This window comes from Zingiber officinale, chromosome 9B (assembly GCF_018446385.1).
Source record: "Zingiber officinale cultivar Zhangliang chromosome 9B, Zo_v1.1, whole genome shotgun sequence".
Classification (NCBI taxonomy): Eukaryota; Viridiplantae; Streptophyta; class Magnoliopsida; order Zingiberales; family Zingiberaceae; genus Zingiber; species Zingiber officinale.
In genome coordinates, this window is record NC_056003.1 from 30,929,469 (window position 1) to 30,940,755 (window position 11,287).

An 11,287-nucleotide genomic window follows, 5' to 3' on the forward strand; every position below is an offset into this window, starting at 1 on the left:
AAAACCGGTGTCTATGAGCGCAGGTTTTCGCTCATAGACATCGATTTTTTAGGCGATGTGTATGAGTGCATTTTTTCGTTAATAGACACCGATTTTACCAACGGTTGTTAAAACCCGGTGTCTATGAACCAAAATAAAATAATATAATTTTCCCACCAATACTTAGCCAAAATTTACAACACTTCACTCTTCCCTTCAAACCTAAACCTATATCGCGCCGTCCACCGTATACCGTCGCGACGCCACCACTACTTTCCTCCTCGCCGCTGGCCGTCCGACCATCTCTCTCAGCCACATCTCCCTCTTCCCCTTCCTAGATCGACACCCCTTCTCTCAGCCTTATTTTGTTGTGTTTGATTATAAACGATCCCAATTCCAGCCCACCGCTCGTCGCGGATTTTGGTTGTCTCACCCTCAGCTCTTGTTATTTCGACGTCGAGAACTCGTTCATCGAGGTAAATCTTCTTTCTCCATGCTCCTATCGTTGTTCGTCATGATGTTTTCAGTAGATTGTTTCATTTGCCCTACTGATCTCGGTTTAGGGTTTCGATCGGAACTTGTAGGATAGGCTTCGTGTCGTCATTTGCCCTACTGATCTCGGTTTTGGCTAACTCTTATTTGGTTTATTTGTTTTGATGTGTAGTGTCGGAAAGACGTCGCTGATGAACCAGTATCCTTCATCATCCTCTTTGTTTGTCGTCTATGTAAATATGAGGTTTCCTTTACATTTGATAATTACTGATCTGGACTATTTTTTTTCTTTTATTTGTCTTTTTTTTCCGTAAACATGAAATGCCAATTACCTAGAATTGCACTCCCCTTGTTATTTCACTACAAACCAGAGATAAGCGAGTTTCTGATCTCGAATTTATGGTGCTTATGGGTCGTTATGGAACAATTTCTTCATGGTCTAATTGTTGTGTAGCCTTCTATCTGCGTTTAGTGGTCTCTTAAACCTCACCATTAGATATGTGCACAAAAAGTTCATGCAGCAGTATAAGGTCACCATTGGCGCTGATTTTGTCACCAAGGAAATTCTAGTTGATGACAAACTGGTTACCTTGCAGGTGAGTTTGAAATTGAACGAACCATTGGCAAGCTTCTTATTGGTTCCTTCATTTAGTGCTTGAATTGTGCATCATTTTGTGGTCTAGATTTGGGATACTGCAGGACAAGAAAGATTCCAGAGTCTTGGTGTTGCATTCTACAGAGGAGTTGACTGTTGCGTCTTGGTCTATGATGTTAATGTCCGAAGATCATTTGACACTCTTGATAATTGGCATGATGAATTCCTTAATCAGGTTCATAGTATTATCTCTTTGGCTTTCTAGCCTAACTTGGCATTTTTTTACTCTAATTTTGTATATCTTAATGCTTTTGTTTGTTGATTTTCTAAAATATAATCCCTTTTCTGGTATTAGTTTTAGATACATCAGGATCTTATAGATTGCATCTGGAATTGAGTCTTTCTTGAGCACGTGGCAAAGTTATAATGTCTTGGCTTCTAAATGTAACTCTTGCTTTTCTATTTTCCAGCTTATTAATTGCATTTTCTAGTCTCATTCGCATGACATAGGACTGTATAACCTATATGCTCGATGTTCAAGTTTTTCTAATTCTCTCCTTTCCATATATTTTCTATGGAAAATTTGTGAGAAGATGGGGTGTGGTCCTGAAAGCATATAAATTCTACAGTGGATATAATCACACTCTGTATCCCTTGATGGGCTAGTTATGTCATTAGGCTGAATTGTGAACTCTTACTCCCTAAATTGAATACCAAATAGTTTATTTATTTTGGATTCAGTTGGCAGGTTCTGTTATATTCCTTAGTATGAGAAGCTTCGATTTGAATGGATTATCATTATGGAGGGTCACTCAAGGCACACTTGGATTAGGACTTTCAGTAGAGAGTTTTAGATCAATTTTGATTTATTGTAGGATGAATCCAAGTTAATTTTAGGTTTGGGTTAATCTTAATTGTGCTTTAATCTTATTTGAGCCTTTTCTCATGATTTGGTTTGATTTTGATATTATTAAATTACCTTTTTGTCTTATGAGTATAAGTTTCACTGTGAGTTGAGCTAGATTGCTTTTGTTATTTTGGTGGCGTTTCATTGTGGTTGAGCTATATTGTTGTTACTATATTCACATCCAATGGCTTGAATTGTGATCTTGTTTGTATATCCACCCTGTTTGTGATTAAATTTCAAATGACATGCATTGTCTACAGGAAGAAATTGAACTATATTGGCAAAATGCTTTTGATTTATTTTTCTCTTTTAGCTTTTTGATGTTGTGAAAACAGGATGTGAATCACATATCCTTTTTAGACTTGAACATCTTGATATCAGTGATATATGATCTTATACATAAAAAAAAAACTACTTCTGTTTATCTGATTTAGTTTGTATTGTCAAGGTACTCTAGTATGCTTGAAAAGGAGGTAAAGAACCCACTTATTCCATATAAGTTCTATCAGCTTTGGGAGATGTGATCTCTGCTCTTGCCTCCAAGAACCCACATATTTCATATAGGTTCCTTCTAATGCTCATAGTCATTTGAATGAATTATTGTCAAATAAAGGTACACCAATGTATTTGTTTTCTCACTACTATTTATGTCCTTATGTCTCATTTTGCTAGATTTTTGTGGAGGGAGTGTTAATATTCATCAAATCTTAATCATCTGACGCATGCATGTCATATGCTTTAATGCACTGTCAAAATTATCCACCTTAAAATTGAGTTAGACAAAATGGTTCACCATCATCATCTGATCAATAACTGAAAGTGGCGTTACTAAAGTTCTAGTGTTATTTGCATACACACACATATTGTTAATATGGGCAGGCCATTGGCCTACACTTAAAAAAATATTGGAATAAGTGCATCTGTGCATCTCACATAATAAAACAATCAATTTAAACAATTGCTTTATGATTAAGTATGCAAATTGTTACTCTCCATTCTACAAATCAAAGTGCAAGCATGGGCAGACATATGTAAATGCCATAAATTTTTTTCTCATCAATGCTATATTGAGAACCAGATCAATTACAACATAGAAATTTCTCTGATATGCTAGCTAAAGGGTCTCAGGCATTCCCCTTTCTGATATTATGCTGGTTGGTGAGAGATTGAGCAGGCTCCGTTTGAAATGCACTCTACAGGGACTGGGTTGGTCTTACTTCATCATTTGAATTTGCAAATTTAGTTGGTTTAGTAGAGAAGATCATGTGAACTCCTGGATCTTCTTGGATGCAAGAACTCTCATGAATCAATGAGTTGTTGATGCTCTGAACATTGCTATTCACACTTGTGCTAATGGAGGGGACTTCAGTACTTGCCATTTTAGTTGCATCCATGAGAGCTTTGTCATTGACCTTGCTTCCTACACTTTAACATATTATTTCAAATGTGCACATCAAAGAAGCTGAGCAAACAAGTAAAAATTACCAGCAAAAGGTTACTTATCTCATTTTCAATCTCTATTTGAGTAGAATTTACAGCATCTTTAATTTCCCTTATGTAAGCAACAAACTGCTTTATATCCATATTGACTATTTTATTCTATTCAGGTAAGAGAACTGGAGAATCAATTAAATGGTGAGAGGACAACCAAGAAGGATGTTGCAAAGTTCCCAAAGCCTCCAGTGGCTCCTTTAAGATGGAGGCCTTCTTAACAAAGAATCACCAATCAGTTGTCACCCTCAGGACATCAAACAAGCAGAGGTGCCCATCCAGTAATAGATAAAGAGAATTATCTATTAACAAATAAAACTACTGGAGAAGATTTAGTTAAATCTCTGCACAGAGCAAGAAGGATAATGTGGGCACCAGTAAGAAACATATTTGTGTACTATCTATTACCTTTTGATGTTGTAAGAAGATTAGTTATGTGTAATTTGTGGATACTGACTTGATGTGCACAATATCTATTATCTTCTTATGTTGTAAGAAGAATATTTATGTGTTGGTTATATGGATATTAACTTGGTGTGTTTAGATACATCGATGCATTTTTATTTGTGATTTTATTAGTGAATTAATAATATTAACTTAATTTTATGATTTGCTTGGTGATAATATTGGTTTTTCACTATTTTGGAAATCGGATTTGTGTCGTTAAACAATATTGATATTACATCGGTTTTCCACTGCTGCAAAACCGGCGTCATTAACTAATATTACATCGGTCGTATACTGCTGCCAAAACTGGTGTTATTAACATATAATATTACATAGGTTTTACACCCGATATCGTTAAGTGATACTACACCGGTATTAACCCGATGTCTAAAATGGTAGACCTTTTACATCGCCTTCATAGACATCGGTCGAAAATGTAATAGACATCGGTGGAAAACTAATGTCTATGAGTGTTTTTGTTGTAGTGAAGGTTTATTTCTCAATAGACCAGTTAGGTAGATACCCATGCTTATATTTCAATATAGTAGATTTGTTTTTTTCTTTTCAGGGTCTATCTACTGGAGCTTCTCTCCGTTGATTCTACTTTTCTTGTCATTAATTTTTTATTATTACAAGTCTGTAGCTGTGCCATTTGTGCTTGACATTTTTCACTTTTGTAACGAGTTAGAAAAATAGCCTTGCTTGATCTCAATTATTTTAACTCTTTTGGATCTGCATTTATTTGAAACATAGGTCAATTATATTTACTAGCTTCATAGACCTATGTGTCATGCAACCTAGTCACTTAAGTTTTAAAGCAGTGTATTTTATCAATTAACATCATTGATCCGGTCCAAAAGCGGAGAAGATGGTTGGCTGAAAAATGAGCTCTAATATAAATTACTTGAAGACTGTAATTCAGCAGAAAGTGACTCTGAGCGGTCTTGCATATCAAAAGGAGCATTAGCAACCATGCCAGGGAGGAGTCCTGGCATAAAACTTTCGACGCTCAAGTCAGTAATTCGATTGAAGATGATGAACGTAACCGTAAATAAACAGTAGCTATGAGTATCTAAAGTTGTGTAGCGTCGTATCGCATACCTGCGTCTGTAGATGGAGACCTTCTTTTATAGTGCTATGTTTGTTTATGCACGAATCTCGAAGCACTTCTCAAAAAAGATAGACAGTAAAGATGCTCTAACACTTTTATCAAAATGGATGCGCAATCCCTGAAGCTTCTAGTGTATGGTTTGCATATAGAATATCTTCCGTGATACAAAATACCAAAAAGGAATATGAAGTCGTTGGGTTGAGGGGCTCACAATATGCTCAGCTAGTGAGCTGACCGAATCCTTCGTATTTGACCCCTAGACTTAGGGTTGGTTCCATAACTACATAGAACCCTATGATATGAAGCGCCATATTCTTCTTGGCCTTAGGTTTGTATCCCAAACCTCTACGGTCATTTGATGGCTTTTGTGTTCCTAAGCCTTGGTTATGCTCATTTTTCCCTTTTAGAATATTTTCCATTCTTTTTAGGATCTTTTCCATTTTATCAAATCTTGACCTCAAGACTTGATTTTCTTCCCATAAATCCATAGATTTTTATTTTTCATAAAATCCTTGAGCATTTCTATTTCTAGGCTTATATCTAAAGTCCTTAAAATTTTTTCCTAAATTGTTATCTACCTTTCTAACCCTAGGTGTGTCAGTTTTAGCATGATAAGCTACATGCTTTTTCTTAATTCTATCATGCTTCTTATTTTCATGATAAATAGCATTAAAATGATATAAACTATTCCTAGCATGCTTTTTATCATTACTTAAAGGAATAGGCTCGATAAATGATACCTTGCGTTTTCTCTTGAGAGCTCCCCCTTGACTTGAGCTTCCTCCTTTGAGCTTGGTCAATTTCTTCCCCTTAGGACATTGACTACGGTAATGCCCTTTTGATTGCAAGAGAAGCACACTATGTGTTTCTTGCTCTTCTTTGTCACGGGGGTGGCCTCCTTGGGCTTCTCCTTGCCCTTAGGTGCCACTTGGCCCTTCTTCTTGGCCAATTTGGGACACTTACTCTTGTAGTACCTTTTTTTCCTACACTCAAAATATATAATATGATTTTTATTATTTAAATTTGAAATTGTTGTACCTTTGCTTGTAAGGGTGGCACATGATCCTCCATTTGAGTTTTCTTGATTTGTGGAGGTGGCACCATCTTCTTTTTCTTCATTTGACCCGGAGGTGGAAGCCTCTTCTTGCTCCGGTGTTAGTGAATGATGCTCCCCCTCAATCCTAGAGGTGGAGACCTCTTCATCTTCATCCTCTTGCACATGAAACAAAGAGTATGCTCCATCTTTGCTCTTTTGGTTGCACTCCTTCGAGGATGAAGCTTTTTGGACTTCTTCTTTGGAAGTTGAGCATCTCTCAACTTTGAAGTCCCCTTTCTCTTGAGCTTGATCCAAAGAGTCACCCTCTTTGGATTCTTCTTGGTTTGGTGTAGTGGAGGGTACTTCATGAATCTTTGCCTATTTGCTCCAAAACTCTTTGACATCTTCAAATTCTCCTATCTTGCTCAAGATTTTGCTTGGCAACAAACTAACCAATAATTTTGTTACCTTGTCATTTGCTTGGCACTTTTGAATTTGCTCGTTGCTCCATTTCATTTTCTTGAGAATTTTGCCTTTTGAATCCATTGGAGCTTAAAAGTCTTCCATTAGAGCAAACCATTGCTCTATCTCCATCATAAGAAAATTTTCGATTTTTGATTTCCAAGAATCAAAGTTTGTCATTGTGAATGGTGGAGGTACCCTTATGTCAAATTCGAGTCCATCTTGGAATTCCATCTTGAAGTTGATCCTTTGATAAAGTCTTTGACTTGCTGAAATTTGCTTCAACTTCTTCTCCCTCTAGCTCTTTGCCCTTTCCGGCGATGATTCCGGTAAAGAGCGACCTCGCTCTGATACTACTTGTTAGCGTCGATTTGTAGTTTGAGAGGGGGTGAATAGCTCATCGCGCTTTGTTTGCTTGCTTTGGTGTTGTTGATATGCAGCGGAAAGACTCGAAATAAGACTCACAACGCTAACACATAGATTTACTTGGTATCCACCTCAAGATGAGATGACTAATCCAAGGATTCACATACGACACGCTCTCCACTATGAAAAATACTCCTTTTCGGTACCTACTAGAGATGGAGAAACCTCGTACAAGACTCACACAATAAGATACAACACACGCAAGAAGGAACTACAAGTATACAAAAGAAAAACCTCTCCTTGCATGACCTTGTTGTTGAAGAACGCCTCTTGAATCTTGGAAGTGCAACAACACTTGTCCCCAAGAGCTTCCAAGAACTGGTGGTGAGTGTCGGAGAAGATCGCGTGAGCTGGAGAAGAAAGGTTATAATGTTTGAACGCTTCGTCGCCTTTATATTTGTTCTTCTACGGCTTCCAATCAATTGGGGTTCCTCCCAATTGATTGCCATGTCAGATCCCAGCGATCTCGGCTGTCGAAAACCTGCATCTTGCGCAACGGTCATATCCCAATTGATTGGGGAGGCTTGAATAGATCGGCTGATCGATTCAAAGCGCCTCTGTGCTCTTCGCTGGAAAAGCCTGAATCGATCGATCGATCGATTCAGCTTTCTTGCATCACACGCTATTTCCAACCCCCCAATCAATTGGTTGATAAATTGTAGGTGCCCAATCGATCGGCTGATCGATTAGTGTGCCCAATCGATCGGCTGATCAATTGGAGACTGTTCTATGTTCATGACTTCGCTTCCCAATCGATCAGTTAATTGATTGGGATGATGATTGTCGTTCTATGCTCGTGACTTGACTAATTAAATAAATGTATTAAAAGAAAATGATAATAAAAGATTATTAAAAGAAAACAAAGAACTAAAAGGAACTTTAGAAAGTTGGTCTTTTTCATTTTTAAAGAAACAAGTATATGCAGCGAAAAACTTCAAAAGAATATCATAAGAAAACACCCGTGGTTGCACTTGGTTCTGAGCCTTCGGCGACTCCTACTCCAAGACCCAGGTCCCACGGACCTATCGATGGGTAATTCACTAAAAACCTCTTCCGATACCTCCAGAAGAGGGAATCAAGTACAACTAAGATCGGAGAAGTGCAACAGACTGCACTTCCCATTTGCAGAATTTAAGTAAAAAAAATGTTACCGACACTTAGGATTAAACTGGCTTGTTCGTGTATTGGGGTCAGTCTGCCGGCCACGATCAGAAGTCCTCGGAACAGTCGTCGGGTGCAGTAGCTTTGCAGCTGAGTTTTTGTCCTCCCAGGACTAGAAACTAGTCAAGGTCTCAAATTAGAGATCCGAAATAGACCTAACCTAGATCAATGCCTACTATCCCCACAATCGAGACGCGTCCTCACTTAGTCACTCTCCTCCAGTGACTTACCATTTCGCCAGTTGTTTGGTCCGCAGATCCAACTGGACTTCCTGCTAGATATCTGGTCAGTACGTCGACCTATCTGGACTTCGCACCATCTATCCGGTCGGCCCGTTGACCTAGCTAGACTTTGGACCGGCTATCCAGTCGACCCGTTGACCTAGCTGGACTTTGCACCAGCTATCCGGTTGGCACATTGACCTAACTGGACTTTGCACCAGCTATTCGATCGATCTGTTGACCTAGCTGGACTTCTTGCCAGATATCTGGTTGGCTCATTGACCTATCTGGACTTCGTGCTAGATATTCGATCGACCTGTTGACCTATCTGGCTAATTTCCTGCATACTTAGTAAGGTGGTTAGATCACACCAACACCTAACTTAATTTACTTGTCATTCATCAAAACCTGAGTTAGACCGTTAGTGCAACTTGCACCAACACTTTGGATATGTCTATTTCACTGTTACAAAAATTTTTAGATTTTTCAACAATTAAAAATAATTTTAAAATTATCTTTTCCAAATTGCTTTATTAATCACAAAACTACAGTTTTTCAAAATTTAAATTATTATTTCAAAGTTATTCAAAATTTAAAATTATGTCTCTGAGAGATTATTTCAAAGTTATTTTTCAATATTTCTCTTATTTTTAATGTGATCAAAGGGGAGAATTAGAGATTAAGTATAGGAGGAGGGTACATTTTTTGATTTTGTATTAAATGTTATTAATTACAAATTATGTACTTGCCATTTTACTGTTATTTGTTTTTGGTTTACCCTAACATAACTTAGATTACTCACATCAAAAAGGGAGAGAATATAAGTATCTCATGATAGTTTTGATGTGATCAACTAAGTCAAATTAGGTCATGTTGTGACTTGATCCTTATGTCTAAGTGTGTAGGAATTTACGAGCATAAGAAGTCAAGTAAGAGACGTAGTTAGCGAGAATGATGGTACGAGAAGGAGTCGATGAGTTCGGTGCGTCCGAGGGACAAGGTGCTATGGAAGAGTACGCTGGCGGACAAGAAGAAAGTGCGCGGCATTTCTGAGGGACAAGACGCCGGAGCGGAAGATTACTTGAGAAGGCCAGAAGGTGGGTTCGACTGAGCCTAATTTCGGATAACCAAAATCACCTAAGCGAGAGGAGCCAGAGCGGAAGCTTGGACAAAAAGTCAACTAGAAGTTGACTCTCTTTCGGGCGCACGGAGCTATTCTTTGTGCTCGAAGCTACTCCGAGCGCCCGGACCACTTTGGTCCAGCCGGGGCGCCTCGACTCCTCGATGCTGTAGATTAGCATCTGCCTGGGTCCGAGCACTGGAAGTGGGATAAAATTTTATCCTACATCCGTTGCGTAGCCATTTACGAGAAGATGAGATTTGAACGTTAGTAAACAGTCAGTTTCAACTAGTGGACTATAAATAAAGCGCTGGTATTCTCCTTTTCAAACAACACACTTTGAACTTAGAATCTCCTTTTGTTTTTCATTTCCAAGCTTCATTTTCGTGTACGAGGCTTCTTCGACTCCGACGTTTTGTTCAAGTAGGAGATCTTCTTAGTGAGCTTATCTTCCTTGGAGTAGCAACCCTCTGATTGCTAACCAAGTAAAAATTTATTTGTCTCGTACTAATTTTAATTCTATTATTCTTTTTAATTAAGTGTGTAATTGTGTTAAGCCCGATTATTTGAAAATGGTATTTGTTATTTTTATTGTGCAGGGCAATTCACCCTCCCCCCTCTTTCCGGCCGCAAGGGACCTACATAAAGGACTAACAATAGAAGGATAATTAGAAACTATTGGTGATACGATTATTGTGGGAAAAAATATAGCATAATCTTTTGTAAGTAGAAAAGTCCTAGGATTAAGTGGATATTAGGATGCAGTAAGAGTTTAACCCAAAGTTTTGATAGAGCTAGGGTGTGCTATATTCTTCACAATTATCATAAAAACGGAGATGGGTATTGGTGACAAACAATGTGCAAGTTAAGTGTTGTCCATCAAACTGGGTACTGACTAATGGTTGAGAGGCAGTTTTTTACAGGGTTTTTGGTAAGATAGAAAGGAGTGTGGCTTCATCAATAGTGGAATTAGTAGCCCCACTATCTAGAAAGGCATGTAGTATAAATTCATGTCCATGAATATTAACAAGACATTTGACTCTAATGTCTAAGTTTTTTTTTCCTGTGCTACAAATGCTAGAAGCTTTAATAAACACTAAGACTGCCTATGGCCTGTGTACCTGCATGAACCTCCCTCCATATCCGTGGGGCCGGCACTAGGGGGGCCGCTAAGGTAGCGGATCTACCTTTAATAAACACTAAGACTGTATATGAGGGTGAGTTTGGGAGTTGAATTTGTTGATACAATCTGACCTGGATGTTGTTTTGATGTTGACACTGATTTAAGTTTGAATCAGATATTAAATTAACTCAGACTAATTACTAATCAAGGTTGACTTAGTTAACCTGATTGACCTGATTGGGAAAAGTCCAAGCGAGGAGCTTGGCACGGGAAAGTCCTGGTGAGTGAAGTCAGGCAGTGGGAAAGTCCTAACTGGGATGTTAGGCATTTGGAAAGTCCTGGTGAGTGAAACCAGGCAATTGGGAAGTCCAAGTATGGAAGCTTGGCATGTATGGTCGGAGAGGGTTCGGTAGCACGCTCTCTGGACCGTCAGGGGTGAGGACAGCAAGCTTGGAAGCTTGACTCGAGACTCACAGTTTTGGATCGGTCTGCAGACCGATCCAGTTTCCTGATCGGTCTGGGGACCGATCAGGCAACACTCAGTAGCACACTGAGTGTATACTGATCGGTCCGGGGACCGATCAGATAACACTCAGTAGCACACTGAGTGGATACTGATCGGTCCGGGGACCGATGATCAGTATCCGGGGACCGATCAGATAACACTCAGTAGCACACTGAGTGGATACTGATCGGTCCGGGGACCGATCAGATGA

The 11,287-nt window shown here is 38.8% G+C and overlaps 1 protein-coding gene across 1 annotated transcript; it reads left to right on the plus strand.

Moving 5' to 3' along the window:
* Positions 1-650: 650 nt before the first annotated feature.
* LOC122025452 (ras-related protein Rab7-like) lies at positions 651-3,143 on the plus strand. The gene is made up of 4 exons (XM_042584257.1): positions 651-670; positions 968-1,067; positions 1,155-1,308; positions 3,088-3,143. The coding sequence occupies exons 1-4, from the start codon at positions 663-665 to the stop codon at positions 3,141-3,143; spliced, it is 318 nt and encodes a 105-aa protein (XP_042440191.1). The 5' UTR covers positions 651-662.
* The last annotated feature ends 8,144 nt before the right edge of the window (positions 3,144-11,287 follow it).